The sequence below is a fragment of the Diabrotica virgifera genome, chromosome 8 (genome assembly GCF_917563875.1).
Source record: "Diabrotica virgifera virgifera chromosome 8, PGI_DIABVI_V3a".
In the NCBI taxonomy this organism is placed as follows: Eukaryota; Metazoa; Arthropoda; class Insecta; order Coleoptera; family Chrysomelidae; genus Diabrotica; species Diabrotica virgifera.
This window is the reverse complement of record NC_065450.1, coordinates 23,789,542-23,813,180: the sequence shown is the minus strand read 5'-3', so window position 1 is coordinate 23,813,180 and position 23,639 is coordinate 23,789,542. Positions and strand designations below refer to the sequence as shown.

The 23,639-nt window shown below is 32.4% G+C and overlaps 1 protein-coding gene across 3 annotated transcripts in view; it reads left to right on the top strand.

The window, feature by feature from the left end:
- The window catches only part of LOC126890058 (unconventional myosin-Va), a 223,822-nt gene that overhangs the window by 36,754 nt on the left and 163,429 nt on the right, over window positions 1-23,639 (top strand). For 2 of the 3 annotated variants that reach the window (XM_050658885.1, XM_050658883.1), the window contains exon 1: window positions 7,448-7,549. The exons of the other annotated variant lie outside the window; for it this stretch is intronic. In XM_050658885.1, the coding sequence (XP_050514842.1) occupies window positions 7,517-7,549 (33 nt within the window). In that variant the 5' untranslated portion in view covers window positions 7,448-7,516. Of the gene's footprint in view, window positions 1-7,447; window positions 7,550-23,639 lie in introns of those variants that run through there. 3 annotated transcript variants of the gene reach the window in all.

Here is a 23,639-nt window from a genome sequence, read left to right as displayed (position 1 = left end):
CGAATAATTTTTTGTGACTATTCATCTCCAAATCAGAATCATCCTACTGTTTGTGTTTTCAAAAGTGGGTGTTTGTGTTTCCGTAACTACAATTCCTATGCGATAACATAACACACTATTTTGATAAGAATAATATTATATTTTATTGTTAACATATGTTTAAAAACATTCCACCAAAAGTGTTTATTAAAAATATTTGTTTTTGTTAAGATATTTCCGTTGTCTTTACAGATCGTCTATATAGTCTGGACCAAGCTTAGGCCCCATTCTCATGACAGACACTTAACGCGTTTTGATAACCCGCAGTTACATCTACATACATTTTATATGAGACCGTCCATTTGTTAATGCGCGTTTTAAGTCATTAATGCCTGGTTGCACCAACAGATCTTAAGTTCCAGATTAGCTAAGTAGACCAGGGCGCATCTGTAAAAATATTAGTACATTTGGACGTTGAGAGGTGACTCAAATTTTTTTGCAGAAATTGCTTTAAAATAAATCAAATAATAATATTTGAGTTATCCTCCCTCTCAAAAAGGTCCGGAACATTGTTTAAATAATCAAAATGTCAAAAAATTAAGGAAAAATTCGATTTTTTTCTTGGTTTTTTGATTATAACTTTAGAAGTATTCATTTTCTAGAAAAATTGTACTGACATAAAAGTTGCGTAATTAAATTTACTACAACATAGAATTGGTTAAAAATTTAAAAAATAGTCAACCTTGTTGCAAAATAGCAATAATTGTGAAAAAAACATACAAAAACAAGTATTCGCCTTATACGTTTTTCAACTATTTATGCTACAACTTAGTACCTTCATATTTCACCCTGAAAAACTATATGATACAGTTAAACAATACTGTATGTTTCATTAAGATCGGTTCAATAGATTTTGCAAAATAAATTTTGCAATCCAGCTTTCGTAAAAAAAAATCATTTTTTCAAAATGTTACAGGACTGAAAATAAAGCAGATAGCAAGTTGAAATTTTTTTTACGTATAGAAGTGTACTGTACCTTTTATGTGCAATTTGCAAAACTAAAATCGATTAACTACCACGGCGTCAGGAATTTTTTTAAATAAACATTAATTATTGGTGCTACGCGCAGGACAGCGGATAGTTTGCTCTGATTGGGCATTCCATTGACCTTTGATAATGATTGATACATTTTAATTTTTATTACATTTCGATATAAATAAATAAATTGTTTATTGCAAAATAAAAACACATACTTTATCCTTTGAAATAACACTTTTATTAGCAGAAATTTTCTTTGTTAATATATTTTAACTTAAATAATAAAAGTTTATTATTTTTAAACATATGCAATTGTTTAAACAATATTTCACAAACAATAATAACATTAGTTTGATTTTTGTGGAATTAAAATATTAAAATACAACAAAATATAGAGTAAGAAAATAATATATTAGATACAGATTGGATACAAATTATTGTTAATTTCAAAAATTTTCTGACGCCGTGGTTATTAATCGATTTTAATTGAGAAAATTGCAAATGAAAAGCACAGTACGCTTCTATGAGCAAAAAAAAATTCAACTTGCTATCTCCTTTATTTTCAGTCCTGTAACATTTTGAAAAAATGAATTTTTTTTGCGAAAACTGGATTGCAAAATTTATTTTGCAAAATCTATTAAAGCGATCTTAATAAAATTTACAGTATTATTTTACTGTATCATAAAGTTTTTCTGGGTGAAATATGACGGTCCTAAGTGTAGCATAAATGGTTGAAAAACGTAAAATGCGAATACTTGTTTTTGTATGGTTTTTTCGCATTTATTGCTATTTTGCAACTAGGGTGACTATTTTTTAAATTTTTAACCAATTCTATATCGCAGGAAATTTAACTACGCAACTTTTATGTTAGTACAACTTTTCTTGAAAATGAATAGTTTTAAAGTTACAATCAAAAAACGAAGAAAAAAATCGAATTTTTCCTTAAATTTTTGACATTTTGAATATTTAAACAATGTTCCGGACCTTTTTGAGAGGGAGGATAACTCAAATATTATTATTTGATTTATTTTCAAGCAATTTCTGCAAAAAATTTGAGTCACCTCTCAACGTCCATCTCAAAACAGATGCGCCCTGGACTAAAGCTCTACTTATAAATATGGTCTCCTTGAGTATCACTTACGTTGCACCATAATTTTAGATTCTTACCTTATCAACAATTATATCTATTATTATATTATGGTATTCTTATTGTAATATATTATAATTATATTAGATTAATTCTTATGATATTCTCGACTTAAGCTTAAGATCTGTTGGTGCAACCGGGCATAAGTCATTTTTAGTCATTAAAACGCGCGTTGGCATGAGGATGGTCTCAAGTAAAATGTGTGTAGTTGTAATGCCTGTCATGGGAACGGGGCCTTATTTTATGGAATCTTTGGTTCGACTACAGTCACTAGCAAAATTATGAAGCGCAAGAAAAAAGAGACAAATTAAATTAGCATATGTATTTGTGCTTATTGTCCTTATACAGGGTGTCCAGAAACTCTCCCAACAAACGAACACCTGAGATAGATTCCTCAGATACTTTTAAGACAATTTAACCCAATTCACCTAGTCCAAAAATGCTTCCTAGCTAACTAGCTTCCTAAGGGAGCTAGAGCTCTTTAAAGATGGTCTTCTAATTAGTTTTTTTAAAATACCTCCAGAACGCTTCTATTTAGAAAAACTAAAACTGGTACACTTATTTATCTTCCAGAGATAAATCAATTCCATCAGTTGCGAATTTCTAGTACGGGTCATAGGCGTCCATTTGGACAGGGCAAGAGTTATTTTATCGCACAACTTTTTTGTCTTTAACTTTTAAGCATTTCTGATACCGGATTAATAAATTGTGAGGTATTCTAGTATTAACAGGTACTCCTGATGTAAGTCGCTAAGATGCACCGTTTTCTAGAAAAATTCATGTGAAAATTTTTCGTATTTTGAGTTTGAAAAGAGTTTGATGTTTACATAGAGAGTATTGGCGAATCTAAAAATTGTGTTAAAATGGCAATTTCACCAGTGACGTAGAATTTGGGAAGGGTCAACCATTTACAGTTCCCTGTAGTACGCCTCTGGTAATAGCCGGAAACGTGTATTTAACATAATTTTATAGGGTGTATAGTACTTACACTTTTTAGTAAGTATGAAAAGGATACGTCGAATAGTTTTAAAATACTGAGCAAAAATACTTTTTAAATTTTTAAATAAAACACCATGTAACTCAAAGGAGCCAAATTTTATTTAAGTGATTTTGGTTAAATCTTAATATTTTGAGATCTAGAATCTATAACTCAGAGATTGGACATTCTTAATAAAACAACTTGTATAAGCAAAACTATGTTTTTCCTAATGTAGTCTCCCCATTGACTAGTGGTCAATTCTTAAATAAATTAAGAAGGATAAAAGTACGATAGGGAATATTAAGTATAGGAAAATATATTGTAAAATATTGTATCGGCGAATGAGCCTTAAAGGGCCCGTAGTAATATAACTCCAAGGAAAAAAAAAGAAAAAAAGACGAAACAATTTGTTAATTACCGTAAAATGGGGTGACTTTGACCGATTTTGTAATTTAATCCTATAAAAATCATATTTTAAATTTTGCTACATTTTTCTATATGCAAATATGTTACAAGAAAATAATCATAACTTGGAAAAAAAAAATAAAAAATGCCTTTGGTCAAGTTCACCCCATCTGGGGGGAAGTTGACCGTATATGCATTTTGCCTGTAAAATTATTTTTCTTGTAAGTGGGTTAATTTGACCGGTTTTTAAACCATTTTTTCTTAATTCGTTATATCGGTGGATTTAACAACCCTTGGAATATTAATTCTTTTTTTTTTAATTAAAAATGAATTCTTAGATATTTATAAATTTGAATCGTCAAAAATAATTTTAAAAATTATACAGGGTGGCTGAAGTATATCACAATAGATATTTTTCTATGTTTTCAGTCAAATTCACCCCAGCGGTCAAAGTAACACCATTTTACGGTAGTGAAAAATTCCTAGGAACCCGATTATCGAAACGTCATTTCAAAATGTTTAATCCCCGCGACATTATTAAAAAAACAAATTATAAACAAATTAGAACAATTTTCCAATGCCATTTTAGAGGGGATTTTAATTGAAATTTGAATTTATTAATACATTTACCGAAAATATACATAAAAATAAAAGTAATGAGACCCTACACAGATTTATATTCTTTTGGCAACAACCGCGTTTTTGCAATCGAAAATATAGTAACATTTAATAAACAAATTACACATCTCATAGATTATTAAATATTTTTAAAAAATTTTTTTTTTCGTAATACTGGTAACAAAGCACAACTTCTTCTACAAAATAAAATAATTTAGAGTGGCCATTTAAAACGCAAATAATAATTTTTGGCAAAATTAATTTTTAAACTACATATATAATTATTTAAATAAATAGGGGGTCACATTTACTTTAGTAAGTGTTATGTGAAAGATTTGTCCTTCAACTTTGCAGAAAAAAATCCTAAGAACCTTCATTAAAATGCAAATTACCTTAGCAGTTAAAAAAGTAAATATTGTGAAAAAATTACCCATTTTTAATTATTTAAATAATGATCCCCTTAAATATGATTTGGATACTTTTTTGAAAATATCTTTTGTACTCACCTAAACTTTGATATAAAATTGGTTCCAACCTGTACGTTATTACATTTTGATTTTTTTTTATTTTATTAGGCTATGTCGTCAGTGCTTAAAATATTGTTAAAATGGGAAATTAATTTTCTCACTATAGTGGAAAATTTAACTCAAAGCCTTTATTCCTTATCCAAAATAGTCAAAAATTCAAGAAATATATCGAAATAAATCGATTTTTAAATACTGCACTTATCGACTTGAAATTTTTTGCATTATGTTCGGGATGACGGTGACGCCAGGAGAAAATCTATAATAGATAATTGGGTGGGAATGTCAAAATCAGTTTGGCCAGATTTTGTTACTCGGAGGGTTTTTGGGGTTGTCGAACATGAATACGCCATCAAAACCGACCCATGGAACACCTCCCACATAACAATGATGTTCGAATCATGTTCAAAGCATATACTATAATCATTCGACAGATTATATCCTTTTTAGTACATGCGTAGTAATGTACCATAAAAAACATTCTAAATTTCATGTTCTTTGCATATACTTTAAAAACTTAGTTCTTACCGAATATACTGAGCAAATTCGTGTACGTAGTATCTCAGAATATTCGTAAAAGTATATTATTAGAATATACCTTCATCGAATATACTTCAAAAGCACGTGCTTAACACATACTTGTACGTATGTACTTTTAAAATATCTTAAAAAGAATATGTATGTATAGGAAGAATAATTTTAGCCTTAAAGATTATCAACTTATTATTTTTAAAATAATTAATAAAATTTATATATGTAGGTATCCCCGACGAATTCATTTCTTAAAATTATTTTAATTGTAGGTATGGTAGATAAGTTTAAAAATTAATTTGTATTAAAGAAAAAAAAAATCGTTTTCATAATTGAAACGAATTTACCATTTTGATTTTACCATCAGTATTTTTACATCGTTGGAATTTATTAGATACATTCAATTGCTGTTTATAAAAGAATACACCATTACCCGATCGTAAAAGATCGGAATAATGCAAACGGAATAACGGAAATGACCCTTCTCATTCTACCTGCATAAGAATTAATAACGGTTTTATGAAAATAAAAACGCAAACACAAACACTAAACAGGCATAGTGCACAGGCATTTGTACTTGTATCCAATCTATGCTTGATGCTGTGTTAGGAGGTAGACGAACAACAAAGTATACTAGGAATTAGGACTAGGAACATACATAATCTGTTTATTTTGTTTGTGGTGCTTGAAAATATTAAATTCATTTTGGTAACTCAATATTACTTAAATAGTATGTAAGTACAAAATATATAAATTTTAGTTATAGTTTAGTTTCACTAAATATTATATAACATTTATATCTAGGTATTATATGTTTATATTCGGCATGTTTATTTTGATATGTACATACCTAAATATAATATATACTTACCTATAAGTATAATATTTATACAAATAACTAAAATTTATATGTACTTGCTTACTTTTTAAGTAATATTGTAAAATGTACTAATTACATTCTCGTATGCAATTTGAATATGTAAATATGATAGTTGGTAGAACCTAGGATGAGATTAGGTGAGGCTGAAAACATACTTCTGAGCAATATAGCACTTGCTTGGAATATTTTTAAAAGTATATTCTTCCACATACTAAAAAGATTTACGGTAGTATATTCTAAGTATATGAATAGAAGGTTTATAGCACTTGCTTGGAATGTTCTAAAAAGTATATTCTTGGTATATACTGAAAAGAAGTGCGGTAGAACATTCTAAATATATACATAGAACGTTTAAGTACTGTAATGTAGTATATACTCAGCATCTGCTCTGCACATTCGTAATGGTAATTACGCATATTCTCAGTATATACTTTTTCTAAAAAGTATGTTCTATGAATCTACTAAGAACATGAAATTGTTATGTGAGCTGGTGCCCAGGATTATTGCTAAGGCACGTCATTTGGAGTTTCGAGAGTTTTCGGCACTAAATTGATGCAAACAGAATACTCGGGAGTTTTTGGGGTCCCTGGACATGAACACATCCTCAGAATGTACTCCCGGAGCACCTGGGAGGGTAACTTCTAAGGCATTCTGGAGTTTAGACGGTTTTCGACACTAAATTGATGCAAAAAGATTAATCCTTGATGTTTCTGGTTAATGAACACGGATACTCCATCATAACCGACCCCGGAGACACCTGGTATAGCATCGGGCTATAAAAATTAGAGCTTACCAGGATAATCCACAAAACACCTCACGGCTAGTACAAGCTGCTCTTGAAGGATGGAGCAAATTACCACAACAAAATGTTGATAATTTGATTAGGAGCGTGCCCAAGAAAACTAAATCTTGCCTAAGGACTAGAGGTGATAACACTGACTACCAAAAAACAAACAAAAATAAATAAAACAATTTAAACATTATTCGTTTTACATTTTTAAATTTTTATGCTATTGACTTTAAAACAACTAATTTAAATTTGTTTGTTAAATACTTTATTGTTTTATTTAATTGTTATGTATTTGTTATTAAATAGCTTTAAAATAAATATTGTTTGACTTCGTGTGTTCGTTTTTTTTTTAAATTCGCACGAAATAATAAGAAATATCAGGTGATTCCATATAAGTTTGGGTGTGTGTATTCCCAATGTCTTCGGATATACTTTTTAATTTTTGGTGGAATAAAATCGGCAACTAGATTTGCAACATGATTAAATTTATAGGTAGGTTTGTAGAAGGGATATCAGAATCTGTACTTTTAACTTCACGTAAGGCAAAGGTGTAGATTACTCTGGAAATGGAATTACCGAAGTAGTTAAAAGTGTTCGTGTTTGTATTTGTGATTGTAATGTGCTGATGTTTAATAGAAACCTGTCAGAGTTAAGAAAGGTACATACTTAGCACGTATTTCGGTCAGGATGTGTAGAGAATATTTAAGTGTTTTAAGGAAGTCATGAATGATATTAAGAATAAGGGCAATTACCTCAAGTAAAGCGGAGGAGGAATTATATTTATTTGTATTTATTTAAGTCAACCTGCTTTCGAATGCTTTGGCTTAGCAGTTACAATGCTAAATAGCTAATATAATACAAATCACAAAATTAAAAAAAACTTAATATTCAACTCAATCGTATAGAATTTTTTCTTTGATTTGCTTCTTCTTCTACTTCTTCTTCTTCTTTAAGTGTCGTCTCCCATGGAGGTTGGATATCATCATCACTACATACTTTAACTCTACCTACTGCTGCTTTTAAGAGTAAACAGTTAGTAGCGATCAACAGGTAGCAACAAAATATAACTTCGGAAGATAGTATTATAAACTTTGGCAACAGTGGTAATCTTTGACATTATCTAAGATTAATATTTTGACAATATCATAGTCGCGCTAAATGGAAGTAATAGAAAACGATTTTATTATTAATACTTAAATAGATATTTATAAAAATTAACCAAAATGGGTGAAAATTTTATGTGAAGATAGGTGTTTGCATGAAATATCTAATAATAAAACAATAATAAATAATTATTTTTTGTTGTGAAGCGAAACAAATTTCGATTTTCGTATAATTTTGGCACGGTTTTTAATGGACTTTTTCTTGGAAGGTTTCATTTTATTTTTCGTTTGATTTACTTTTTCCATTTTGTTAAACTATTGATAATATTTTTAGAATAAAACATCCTCCTAAAACTTTATATACTCGCATTAGAATTCGAAATATGTATTTTTACGTAAAATATACTTACCTACCTACATATAACTAAGACTCACAATTAACAACAATCTATTCTTTCAAAGAGGCCAACATCTTATACAACAACAACAAATATATAATAAATTAACTATCAATAAACACTACTTTCCTATGAAACAACAATAACGAATTCTTAAATTAACACACTACTGCACTGAACAGATATCGATAAAGATTACAGAACAGATTAAAGAAAATCTGACGCAGGTGTGTCAAAATGACAGTGATAATTTCTCTATGTTGCCTAATTAGTTATTTAGTTTTAATAGGTTCGATTTCTTGTTATAAATAAACAATTTTAGTAGTTCCAAGATTACACAAAATCTAGGCATGGGATAAAAAATTTTACGTGAAGAAGGTTTTTTTTGAAGTTATACTTTTTTAGGCGCGATTGAGATTGAGGGTGAATTTATATTGATCTGCGCGCATGCGCACACCGACAGTATGGTATTAGTCGTTATACGGGCTCTGATTGGGTGTTGGAATGATCTGTCAATAATAAATAATTGTTCAATATGAAGGTAAACAAATGTATAATATATTAGTTTTATTGTTGTGAGGACAGAACCAAAAAAGTTTATAATTGTAGTGACTTTTAAATAGTTTTTAAAGCAACAAGTACGTAATAATTGTAAATGTATCATAGGTACCTACCTATTTGAACCTACCAAAATACATAGTATATAATACTTTTATTTACATAATTTGATAAATCATTTCAATTCAAAATCAAAATAATTTGATTTATGTAATTCAAAAATGTCAAAAGTTTAATCCGTTTAGTTAGTCGATCTTCGCACATAATGACACGTTGTCTCCGTGGCGAAGCGTTTAATGCGAATGAACCCCAATACAACGCCAATACCAACCGCGCTGATAAGTTGGTTCGAATCCCAATAGAAACTTTTATTTTTTTATTTTTTTATACGTTTTATGATTGTAAGTATATTTATTATATAATTTTATTTTCAGAGAATACGTATTTAGTTAAAAAAATTTCCGACAATTAATGTTCAGAAATCATTTGTGGCATTTTTAATGTGTTTGTGTGTTTTATTCTTTTATTATTTTAATTTTTGACACTGTTTTATTAAAAATGTTTGAGAAGTAGTAAGTATAAATTAGTTTAATATTTAAATAAAATATAAATAAAAAGTATATGATTTGGTTTATAATCATATAATAGAAGTATAACTTCTTACGTGCGTACAAAGTACACACACATTCTTTTTTTCTTCTTAATGGCGGTACAGGCTCCTTTTTTCAATATTTTATTTAGTTATAGAGTAATTTCCACGTACTAACATATTTCTGAAATTGGGTTCTATAGCGCCATTCTTTATTATATTATGAATATGTGTGCCAAATATCTCGAGAAAATATTCAAAATTAGAGCCGCAATCTTAGAACACGTTTGTTGCTACCTGTTGATCGCTACTATAGCCTCTTAAGAGTTACTGCATTTAAATCAGCCCCTTAAATGTTTCTCTTATGACACTCTCCTTTTTCCTATGCTTCTTCTTCTTTTTATCTTTCCATGTCTTAACAATCTTAGCATTTCATATCGCTGTATTCTCATTACGTGTCCCATTTCTTGTAACTTTCCTATTTTTATTTTGTTCATTATTTCGTATTCTTTATTCTTTGCCCCTTTCTCGCAATAGGTACTCGCAATCTGAGTTCTTTTCTTTCTGTGTTCATGCTATTTTATGCATATTACCGTAACACCACATTTTAAATGACTGAGCTTATAATATGTGTTCTTGCTTTCAATTCCATATTGTAGTATCGATAACATGTAACATCTTAGAGCTCTTACTCTCAGTTATAAGATAAGATCTTTCTTGTAGAGAATTGTTTTCATTTTTATAAACACATTTCTCACAATTTCTCTCATGGTATCCATTTCTGTTTTTTTGGTAATTATTTTCTGAAATTCAGGTTTCCAGGTATTTGTATTTACGAACCCTTTCTATAGGTGCATCTCCCAAATATATGTAATTTTTTGTTTGTATGTTTGTTTCCTTTGTTACTATCGTGTATTTAGTCTTTTTATATTAATTTTTAGTCCAACTTTTTGACAGAAATTTCTTGTCTTGTTTAGTAGTACCTAGTTGGAGTTGATCAGCAGAACTTACACAATAATCACGGTCTCCTCTGCATTCTTCTGTTATTAATAGTTTTCCGTAAATTATTTGCATTTCCGTTACCTATCAGCATTTGTGCCTTTTAATTCCAATAAAGATTTGTTATTACGCTTGTCCTTTTGTCTATGTTTTTTGTTTTTGGAATTTGTCTCACATCCGCATTTATATCCATGCATTTTTGAGCTATCATACAGTATGCGGCAAAATAAACAGTACTGGAATGAATATTGAAGTGTTTAAGATCAGGGTGTCCAGAAACTCTACCGACAAACGAATACAGGAGATTCCTCAGAGAATTTTAAGACAATTTAACCCAATTCACCTAGTCCAAAAACGCTTCCTAAGGGAGCTAGAGCTATTTGAAGATGGCGTCTGATAATTAGTTTTTTAAATACCTCCGGAACTCGTTTATTTAGAAAAAAAAAATGGTATGCGTATTTGTCTTTCTCAGAGATAAATCGAAGCCATCCATTGCAAATTTCTAGTAAATACCGGTCATAGGCGTCCGTTTTGGTTACGGCAACGATTACTTTATTGCATAACTTTTTTTTCTTTAACTTTTAAGCATTTTTGACTCTGGATTATTAAATTGTGAGGTATTCTTGTACTAAAAGGGGCTCTTATTTTAAGTCCATAGGATACACCATTTTCTAGAAAAATCGATTTGAAAATTTTTCGTTTTTTAAATTTCAAAAAAAAATTAAAAAAAAACTATTTAGGAAAACGAAAACTTGTACATGTAATTATATTCCAGAGATGAATCAATTTTATTAACTGCGAATTTCTAGTATCAGTCATATGTGTCGATTTTGGGTAGATCAACGGTTATTTTATAGCATAATTTTTGTCTTTAATTTTTAAGCATTTTTGACACTAGATTAGTAAATTATGAGGTATTCTAGTAGTAAAAGTTACTCTTGCTTTAAGATGATTTTTTTTTCAAATTCAAGAGACGAAAAAGGTTTAAATCGATTTTTCTAGAAAACGACTAAAATTAAGAGTATCTTTTAGTACTAGCATACCTCACAATTTAATAATCCAAGATGAAAAATGCCTAAAATTTAAAGACAAAAAAGTTATGCGATAAAATGACACTTACCCTGCCCAAAACGGACGCCTATGACCGGTACTATAAATTCGCAATAGATAGAATCAATTTTTATTTTTTTAACTAGAAGCGTTCTGAAGATATTTAAGAAAAACTAATTACAAGACGCCATTTTAAAAGAGCTCTAGCTCCCTAAGGAATCATTTTCGGACTAGGTGAATTTGGTTAAATTGTCTTAAAATAACCTGGGGAATCTCTTGTCTTCGTTTGTCGGTAGAGTTTCTGGACACCCTGTATACCTAGTATACATAATAGCGCCTTGCAAACATTATTCACGACGACACACGTACCCGATAAAACTGTTAAAGATGGTCAATGGTGGATCTACGGGAAGGGAAGATGAGGAAATTTCCTACCTAACTAGGTCCAAAGTTAAAGAAAAAAATTGTTCAAACATAAATATATTAGCTGACATGGAACCGAAACCACAGAAAGACAAATTCAACCCAATGAACACGCTAGATAGAAAAATTACAAGAACTACTTGCTTATAAGTTATTAATTACGTCTTTTATGTATTCTGAGTTTATCTTTTTTATGCCTTTTGGTCGGTTTTTCATTGGAAGTTCCCCCTAAGGCAAATTTCCCCTCCCAAGGCAAATTTCTAGATCCGCCACTACCTCTGACAAGAAAAAAATCTTTAATTCTAGTCCGCAATTCCGAAATGGCAGACGGTGGATCTGTCGTGACTCCTTCAGCATTCCCCACATGGACGCATCTGGTGGCGTTAGTTATAGTGAGTGGTAGCTCCCAAAATAATTGCGTAGTATTCGAAGAGACTCCCTGGCAGTGTGACAGGTTGCTCCGTCTTGCTGAAACCACTGGTGATTTTAAGCTTGGACCATTTTTGTGCCCTTTTCCGTATGACCGAAAATACTACTCCATCATAAAATTTTTTTCTGCAAAACTGAGAACCATTCTGAAGCACCTAACCTTATCACGACATTCACATATGTACCTTATAACGACGTTCGGTAATCACTCAGTACGTTTTGGCGCCTAACACATACAAATTTGAGCCATACGAATTTCAGTACTGTTTATTTTGCCGAATACCGTATTAAAAGCAAATAACCCCTCCCTGGTTCCTGATCCGTTTTTGAACTCAAACTATCTATTGCTTCTTCCAGTTTTTTATTTATATGACCATGTACCATTTTCAAGAATAATTTGCGAACCCTACATATTAATGATATTGTTCTGTATTCTAAGAAGTGTTTGTTTGTTTATTAGAGCACTTGTCAATCTCTTCATGAAGTCATTATCTGACATCCTAGCAATGTGTGCAGACCATTTTAGCCCATTAAAAAATTTCACAATATCAGAATGCATGTATTGTTGGTATAATTCAAAGTTGTATATTCGACGCCATAGACCATTTTCATTTATGGCCCCAAACATCTTTCGAAATTTTTTTCTAAGGATATCAAGTAGTTTCTAGTCGTTTTGGGATAAAATCCATGTTCTAGCTCTATATATCTAAACTGGGCTTATTGAGGTCTAGTAAATATTAAACATTACTGCTTATTATTTAGGTTGTTGTTTTCAGTTGTTTAGTTCCGCTATCATCAGCGAACGCTAGAATTTGCATCGATCTGTTGAATAAAGCTGTTTGCAAGACAATATTAAAGAGGAGGTATGCCAGCTCGTGTTCTCTTAGGTGGGATCCCAAAATATATCATTGTATTATTATATAGTGCATTTCTTTTATGGGTCATTCCACGAATATACGACTCTCTTGGATTATCGCGACAACGAATATTTTGGTGTACAACATAGGAAGTACAAAAGTAAGTGGTTCTGATAATTATTCCGATAAACAGCAATGTAATTTTCAATTTACTTTAATTCTTCTTATTTTACACAGCAAAATATTCGTTGTCGAGATAATCCAAGAGGGTCGTATATTCGTGGAATAGGGTATACCACTGTTGTAGACTGCGATAATGACATATATTATATTCTAGTGATTTCTCCAAAATTTTCCTCTATCGCGTAAATTGTGTAGAGTTGATTTTTCCGGAAACGATAGTTCATTTTCCACATTGGCAATGACCAACAACACAGTCTGTTCCAACGAAAATTTGACCACCCCCCCCCCCCCAGAAACTCACAAACCAAGAGCTTCTTCAAAATAAAAAAAAACACGTCAATTTATATTGGGCGGGGAACAAATTTTCATGCAAAATTCATGCCCTCAAATGTAACCCCCTATTGCCCCGCATCGACCAACAATTTTTTTTTAATAGCAAGTGTGGTTGAGTGGCACATCATTTGAAAAGTATTTTTTTCTCTACACGACACTCTATTTTTTTTTTTAATTTACGTAATAAGTTTGAAGATAATTTTGGACTTAACAAATTTATTATAAATTAGTTAAATTCAAAATTATCTCTAAAGTTATTCCGCAAATTAAAAAAAAATAGAGGGTCGTGTAGAGAAAAAAATACCTTTTAAATTATGTAGGTATATACCACTCAACCATATATATCATTTAAAAAAACTGAGGGTAGATGCGGGGTAGTAAGGGGTTACATTTAAAGGCATGAATTTTGCATGAAAATTCATCCCCATTCCAATAGAAATTGACGTGTTTTTTTTAATTCAGAAGAAACTCTTGGTTTCTGAATTTCTGTGGAAGGGGTTTCAAATTCTCGTTGGAATACACTGTATATTTTTTTAATGTCTCTCAAACAGTGCACTGTCGATAATTTTATATGCACATATTAACAGGTAATGCCTCTACAATTTTTGCAATCAAGTTGATCATCATTTATATGCAGCGGGTATATTTTATTCCCTCCCCTTCAATTCGTTTTGCCATGTAAGAAGTATTATTTTATGGATTGCTGCCCAAAAGTTGGCTGCCACCTTCCTTACAGTAGGGGGGAAATTTGCTAAATTTGCAGTTACTCGAGCGTTATGTGGACATATTGGGTTGTGAAGGGTAGATAGGTAAGTTAAGTTTTCCATAAACTGGGGGAATTTCCATTTTTTTATTTTATTTTCCATTTCCAACAATCGTTTTTTCCGATTATAACGACATGTATGCATAATTCGAGAAAATATCTCGAGTAAAAGTTACTTATTTTTACGTAAGGAATCCAAATCTGCAATAACAAATGGGTGCTCTTATTTAAAATTTTAAAGTAACTCCCCACCCCAACTCCGTGTGGGTTGGTGTTTGGTCTCATTCGATAAATTTTTCAAAAATATTGAGTAGGTATATTTTTCAGTTTTTCGATCTGATGTTCATTTCGCGAAATATTGTGGGATTCGTATTTAAAATTTTAAATTTACCCCCTAGCCCCCTTCGTGGGGGCTCGTATTTGCTATCATTCGATATATTTTTGAAAAATATTAGACACGTATTTTTTAGTTTTCGTAAAATTCAGGAAGGTACTGACCTGTTCAGAATTCGATCTTACACTGAGACTAAGGTTTACTAAATTCTACGTGTGGTCGGTGCTGATAAATGACATAGAGGGCTGGACACTCAAAACGAGGGATATAAACAGATTAGAAGCCTTCTAAATGTGGCTTTATCGCCGTATTCTAAAGGTATCATAGACGGCGAAAGCCACAAATGTGGATGTCCTTAAAAGAATCAACCAAGAACGCCAGCTTTTCGAAAACATCAAAAAGAAAAACGGCGTATTTGGATCACATCATGCGAAACGAAAAATACAAGTTTCTTCAACTTATACTCCATGGTAAAATGTAAAATTAAAGGCAAGAGAGGAATAGGGCGCAAGAAAATATCCTGGCTCCGAAACATAAGGCAAGGGACAGGGATTAACGACATACAATATCTGATACACATTGCAAGAAACAGAGAGTTAATGAAAAATGTGATCGCTAATATCCATTAGTGGATTTGCATATGAGTAAGAAGAAGATTTTTTAGTTTTTCGATCTGACGTTTCATTTCGCGAAATATTCGCTTTTTTGTAAAACTTTGTGACACCCATTTCCTTACGCCCTGCTCAATTCGTCAGATTTTTGAAATATACACTGTTTTGTATGTATCTAACTTACCTTATCTTAATCTGACGATTTCGAGTTTTTCTAAGGATATATTTTTTTTTCGGACCCCCCTCTAACGAACTCCCCTGTATTAAAAGCCAAATGGTAAAGGTACATTTACGGTGTACGAGGTTTCTCCTCATGTGATAATCTAACGCGCTCGAGTAGCTTCAAATATCCCCGGTTGGCCTCCCCTACCATTATGCATTTCAGAATAGATTTCATTGATTTCTGAAGATTTATTATATTTAAGTTTTGGAATGGCATTTGACACTTCTTCTCTCATTGCCATTGGCGCTTCAAAGTGTAGTTGGGAATGTAGGTTTTGTTGATGTTTCTGGTTGTAGCCTTCTACAGCTTAATTTAATTTGAGATGAACGCTGTTGTGTCCATTTAATAAGAACTGAGTTTTTATAACTGAGTTTTTACAACTTTTTAGGCTTGGCATAAAAATATTTGTCGCCAGAAATAACTGCGTTTATACGAGTATTACCAGAGAACGGCAGTTCTCGCCAGTGGCGCACACCTACACGCGACACAATATATACACGAAATTTTCGATTTTCTAAATCTCACTGAATTGAAAGATGGGCCAACTCCCATCTTAAAGTTCAGGAAAAGACTCACCCATTCATATGTCAACCATCCATTTTGGTCTAATGGTGTGGATTTTACGGCCCTTCCTATTTATGGTCTGTTTTCCGTTCTCGTCCCCAAATCTCCCAAAATCTTCAAAAATTTAAGTTCGACCTTTGCGGCTTCTAATAGTACTAACTATTACATTTCCAACGCATGTCTAATTTTGAAAATCACCATTCAAAAGTTACCGAGCTTAGAAGTATGACTCAATTTTTATTTAAAAAAGGAAAAATGTTTGTGGATAGGTATGTATGTATGTGGAAAAGTTAAAACGATTTGAATTTTTTTTTCTGTGTTTGAAGAGGGGGTCAGGGCCGATTCAGAACCGGTGTAGTTTGTGACTTTTGACCACCCATAAACCAGTTATAGGACTTAGGTAGGTACAAAACACAAAACGGCATATTTTTGGGGTATATATTATCTTCGGATCAAGAAGAGACAGGAGAATTGCAAATACATCATATCAATAGTGTTGAGTTAAGCTTTCAAATGGTGTTTAAGCCGTCAGGATCAGACATATACACTACTCATTATAGCCAAAAAACTGAAAAATTAAACTTTGAAAATTTTAGTTTTTCGACAATTACTCAAAATTTCAAATTACGAATTGAGCCAATAACTGAGCATTTGTAGAAGGACTTTAGACGAATCTAACGGTGTATACGTCATATCCGGAAAAATTCGAATTTTTAAGTTATAGGCTTCATAAATATAATCAAATCTATTTTCTACGGGAAAAACGATTCCTCAAGCTAAATTATTCCTACAATAGCTTCAGTTTTCATACTTGACCTTAGATCCATCAAATACTACTGGTCAATATGTTTCAAACTCATGTTTACTGATCAAAATCGGTTAAGCCGTTTAGAAGTTATTAAGCTACAAAGGAATAATCCAATTAACGATTATTCCCGAAATGGTTTATGTAGTTGTAGTGGTTACGACGCTAAATTTGATCTGGCAACGGGCAATCCGACTTATTTACCGGCCATCTCAATATTTGTTTTCAATCTATTTCGAATAGAAAAAAATCTAGTGTACATTCGATGGACACTAGATTATTTGGGAGATAATTTGGGAGATAAAGGTGATCATTTATAAAGCTTAACGTGTAATAGAGGAACATTGCATTTAACTTCATACTTTTAATTTATAAATAACTTTGAAAAACTCCTGATACAAGAATAAAAAACCGCTAAACGCCGTAGAAATGAGTGGCGCATACAATATTCCAGCTACAAAAGATCTGATATGAATATTACGTGGCGCGAAAATGTATTTTCATTTTAATGCAAAACAAAATTCTAGTTTTATTTTTAAATATTTTTCCATAATATTTGCTAAATTTGAAGTAAACGCGCCACAAAAGAGTTTCAAAATTCAAACTGTATCAAAGTTACTCTTTGTGGCGCGTTTACTTCAAATTTAGCAAATATTATGGAAAAATCTTTTAAAATAAAAACAAGAATTTTGTTTGGCATCAAAATGTAAATACATTTTCGCGCCACGTAATATTAATATCAGATCTTTTGTATCTGGAATATTGTATGCGCCACTCATTTTTACGGCGTTTAGCGGTTTTTATTCTTGTTATAATATACTCTATTTAAAAATTCACACAAAACAATTTTTTTTTAATAGATGTTTGTTATGCGATTAGAGCAACTTTGATTTTATTTTACAAATAAGTAGTATCCACGCGTAGTTATAATTGATTTTCCTGTAATGAATATTTTGAAATCAGAAATGTGTATTTTATTGGTTATTACACGATAGTCTTGCTTTGCATAATATCGTATGAACGTAATAGTATCCAGAGGATATAAATGCACGTGTGATTAGGTGCAGGTGATTGTGGATTAGATTACAATATCACTCGGCGTGTTTTCAATGTAAAACATTTTTTTATTTTTTTAGAAACATACAATCCACATCAACCACGCAGGGTTATTGGTGGAGTAACGTATTTAAGAATTCGATGATTCATTTATATTAAATAGATGTATTATACATACATAAATATAAATTCTTTAAATACATTCAATTTAACTAATGTGCTGAAGCTATTAGATAAAAGATGAAGTTTTCAATTCTAATAGCAACAATAATAATATGTAAAAATATTAAAATATTACTAAAAGATTTTTAAATTGAAAACTTATTGGTCCATTTCCTTGGTAACACCTCCATGGCTTCTAAAATTTACAAGCCAAATGGATGCTGAAGCGAAGAAGACAAGAGGGAATTCAAAAACTTACAATTCACAACCCCGTCTGTTCAGCTGGTAAATTCCAACAGAAAATGGACCTAGTTACTCAAAGAAGTAACGACCAATATAAAAATAAAATAATTATTCCATATTTATTCAGTTGCAATGCGAAGGCAAAACAATCTTATTTTTCACTTAGAATACGGAGCGCAGTCCAGCACTCTGAATAGACGATTTTTGACTCTTGGAGCCTCATCGGAGAGACGTAGGCCTACTCTAAGTGACCAACAACGAGACTTTATCCCCCCATGGCCATACCGCAACTGACGTGAATGGATTAGGTGACTAGCGTCATCTGGCAAATGAAAGATGAAGTTTTCAATTCTAATAGCAACATTAATATTTAAAAATATTAAAATATTAATAAAAGATTTTTAAATTGAAAACTTATTGGTCCAGTTCCTTGGTAAAACCTCCATGGCTTCTAAAATTTGCAAGCCAAATGGATGCTGAAGCGAAGAAGACAAGAGGGAATTCAAAAACTTACAATTCACGACCCCGTCTGTTCAGCTGGTAAATTCCAACAGAAAATGGACCTAGTTACTCAAAGAAGTAACGACCAATATAAAAATAAAATAAAAATTCCATTTTTATTCAGTTGCAATGTGAAGGCAAAATAATCTTATTTTTCACTTAGAATACGGAGCGCAGTCCAGCACTCTGAATTGACGATTTTCGACTCTTATTGGAATCTCATCGGAGAGACGTAGGCCTGCTGCTCCATATTCTAAGTGACCAACTACGAGAGTTTATCCCCCACACCGCAACTGACGTGAATGGATTAGGTGACTTGCGTCATCTGGCAAATGAAAGATGAAGTTTTCAATTCTAATAGCAACATTAATAATATTTAAAAATTTTAAAATGTTACTAAAAGATTTTTAAATTGAAAACGTATTGGTCCATTTCCTTGGTAACACCTCCATGGCTTCTAAAATTTGCAAGCCAGATGGATGCTGAAGCGAAGAAGACAAGAGTGAATTATTAATGTTGCTATTAGAATTGAAAACTTCATCTTTCATTTGTCAGATGACGCTAGTCACCTAGTCCATTCACGTCAGTAGCGGTATGGGGGATAAACTCTCGTTGTTGGTCACTGAGAGTATGGAGCAGCAGCCCTAAGTCTCTCCGATGAGACTTCAATAAGAGTCGAAAATCGTCGATTCAGAGTGCTGGAATGCGCTCCGTATTCTAAGTGAAAAATAAGATTGTTTTGCCTTCGCATTGCAACTGAATAAAAATGGAATTTTTATTTTATTTTGATATTTTTTATTATTTTAAGCAAATTAAAGCTAAATTTAATTTTCTTTCATTGCACCTCTTCGGAGCCTAACTACAGGTTATAGAATCAAATCAACATACCTACGAGCTATTATAGTCTTGATTACATGTAACGAGTATTGTGGCGAGACAGTGTTCTCGGCCGAATGCTCGTTTGGTATTAACATGCTACCGAGTACTCGGCCGAGCACTCGACCCAATCAGATGGCTAGACAGTAATATAAATGGCTAGACGTATAAACCATCTCTCGCCTCACTACTGTCTCGGCCTAGTAACAGTTTGTTGTCTCGCCATTGTACTCGTTACGTGTAATCAAGCCATAAGGTTGGTTGGATGAAAATTAAAGGATTTTTTTTACCGATCATAATTTCTCCCCAGAACATAACCCTTCCTATTTTATATTTGTGAACAAATCTGACAGTTTCTGTTCTGGCTTGTCTTCCTCGTCCTCTAAGTACACGAATTCGTATATCATTTGATTTTACATATATCCTACTTTCGTTTGAAAATAGACAATTTCCACTGTTTCAGTTTTGGCGCTGAAGACACCAATTTACGTGATCAATCTTGTGCTGTTGTGTGAACTTGGGATCTCGTAACTTTCTTCTTCTTATAGTTGCAACGAAAATACTTAGGGAAAATAGGAAGTCCTAGATAGAGAATCCATGATTAAATACAGTGATGAGCGCGCTAATAACCGGCAAAATAAGTAAAAAGTGAGATAAAACTAAATAAAACGAGTGGAGGTGGGAGATTTAGCGATAAAAACCTATAAGCTTACATACATTATATTTATTACTTCCCACCTTTAGACATATCAGAGGAGTATGTTAACTAAAACTGTTACTGTCACAGAGGCAATTGCCAAATTCGTCCGATATGTCTAAAGGTTGGAAACAATAAGTAGAATGTAAATTTATACGTTTTTACCGCTAAATCTCCCACTTACCGCCACCTGTTTCGTTTCTTTTTATCTCACAACGTGATGTGTTTTTTATTTTTTGCGTTATTTTGCCAGTTACTAACGCGCTCATCACTGTATAATAATAAACACTAATTTAAATCTGAAACTTTCGTTATTAGAACCTTTCTCTGTTAATATCCTAAATCTCTGCCTTCCAAAATTTACAAGGCATAGAGACGACGACTATAGAAAACAGAAAGGATTCCACAATATGCAATCACATTCCGCTTTCATTCGTCTAGAAAAAGGTACGAGAAAAATTCTTAGTAAGTACTCAAAATCTGAGTAAAGATAGAAGTGAATTAAAAGACAATTTTTGTTTCATTTCGATTCAGCGGCAAGCCACAATCTACAGAGAGCTATTTCTGTTAAAATACTTACACCTATAGCTTCCAAAAGCTTCTTCTTCTTCTTCTTCTTCTTTTGGCATCATAACCCTGGATGGGCCTTTGCCTGTCTGGCTATGTCCTTCCATTCAGATCCTCTTAGGTCCTTCTCCTCCATTGTCTTATATTCATGGTTTTCAGGTCGTCTTCCACGTCATCCAACCATCTCGTCCTGGGCCTTCCCTTTTTCCACCTTCCTACCGGCTTCCACTGTAACATCTTCTTTGTCGTCTTCGTGTCTTCTTGTCGCTGAACATGTTCCAGCCATGACAGTCTTTGACTTTTCACAAATCTTACAATGTCATACCCTTCATTCAGATCATTAACCTCGTCATTTCTCCTGATTCTCCATGTGCCGTCTTCCTCTTGCACCGGGCCATATACTTTTCTCAGTATCTTTCTCTCGATTATCCTGAGTTGGGCTTCATCTTTTTTAGTCATTACCCAGGTTTCACAACCATAGGTTACTACGGGTCTAATCAAGGTTCAAGCTTCCGAAAGCTACAGGTTTCAAATACAATAGTGATTTCCGTATTCCGTATTTTGGTTGAATATAATTTAATATATTTTTAGTGTTTTTATGTCATTTGATATTCCATATTTTCTTCTCTTTTCTTCATAGTACTGGCAACAAATCAGAATATGCACCGGCAATGGAAGAGAACAGTTTCTATGGGTTGGCGAAGATTCTTTTTTAATTAAGAATTTATGGGTTAGTACAGTTAGTATGGAAGACTATGCACAAAAATAGAAGAAGATATAGATAACTACCAGTTTGGATTCAGAGGAGGACTGAGAACGAGAGAGGTTCTGTTCGCTTTTAACGTTCTCGCGCAAAGACGACTAGATATGAACCAGGATCTCTATGCGTGCTGTATAGATTATCAAAAGGCTTTTGATAGAGTACTACTTCCGAAACTCGTAGAACTTTTAGAAGAAAATAATGTGGACAGTCGAGATGTACGGTTGATTTTCAATCTATACTGGAATCAAAAAACAAAGATTAGAATTGAACATGTCGAAACAGAAACTATAGAAATCAAAAGAGGTATTAGAGGGGGTTGCGTGTTGTCCCCATAATTATTCAATCTGTATAGCGAAGCTATTATTAAAGAAGCAATATGAGAGGAAGACTTCATAACGAGAAACTTGTAAGACTGGTATGGGAGGAGATTCCTACAGGCAGGAGACCAGTTGGACGTCCCAGAATACCATGGAGAGATAACATCCAATCAGATCTCCGAAAAATGAACAATCATTTGACCCTAGGTTGCTGGAAGACCGAACAAATTGGAGCAGAGTTGTACAGTCAGCCAGGACTCACCCAGGTTTGTAGCGCTACGTGATAATGATGATGAATATCACAGGAAGAACAGAATATATCAATAAAAGAAAAAATTTTGAACAACATAGGATTCGCAGACGACACCGCTATTTTTGCAGACAGTCCAGAAGCTCTATACTCTATAACGATTAATAAATTAAAGTCGAGAGTACACCAAGTCAGTATAAAACATGGACTACAAATGAACATTAAAGTGACCAATTTCATGATTATTTCTAAGCTACAATAGGAAGGCTAGATTTTGAGGGAAAACGAGTAGAAAGAGTGAATAACTACAAATATCTGGTAACCTGGGTAAATGAAAATAATGAACAAGGTAGAGAAATCAGGACGCGCATTGAAATTGCAAGAAAAAAGCATTTATAAAAATAAAAGAAATGTTTGTTAATCGAGACCTTCCTCTGGAGCTGAGGATAAGAGCCTAAAGTTGCTACGTGTTGTCGACTTCGTTGTGTGGAATGGAAAACTGAACATTAAAAGTTGATAATATAAAGAAGCTGAAAGCTTTAGAGATGTGGTGCTATAGAAGGATTTTGAAAATACCATGGATCCAACGAGTTACAAATGCAGAAATGTTAAGAAGGCTACAAAAGGATTGCGAGCTCATAAAGGACAACAATACAAGAATGCTGGAATTTTTAGTCCTCATTAAAAGAGGTGCGTAATATGAGGTTTTAAGGCTCATAATGCAAGGTAAAATTAAGGGTAAAAGTTTCATAGGAAGACGAAGAATTTCCTGACAGAGGAACCTAAGAGAATGGTAGATCTTTTCAGAGCAGCCGTCAGTCAGATACGGATAGCTGTGATGATAGCCAAACTCCGATATGAGAAGGAACTACAAGAAGGAGAAGGGTTAGTACAGTTTATCCAAGTCTTAGTCAAGGGTTAATTATTACTTGGTCTCTTCTATGTAATGGATTTTTCAACATGGTCTTTACAAGAGTAAAGATTTCATTTAGATTGATTCTTAATTTTGTTTTACTCGTATATAGTGAGTTTATTCGACTTATAGGTTGTCCATTTTGTCTTTTCCAGCTATTCCTACCTTCGCCGGTACCCAG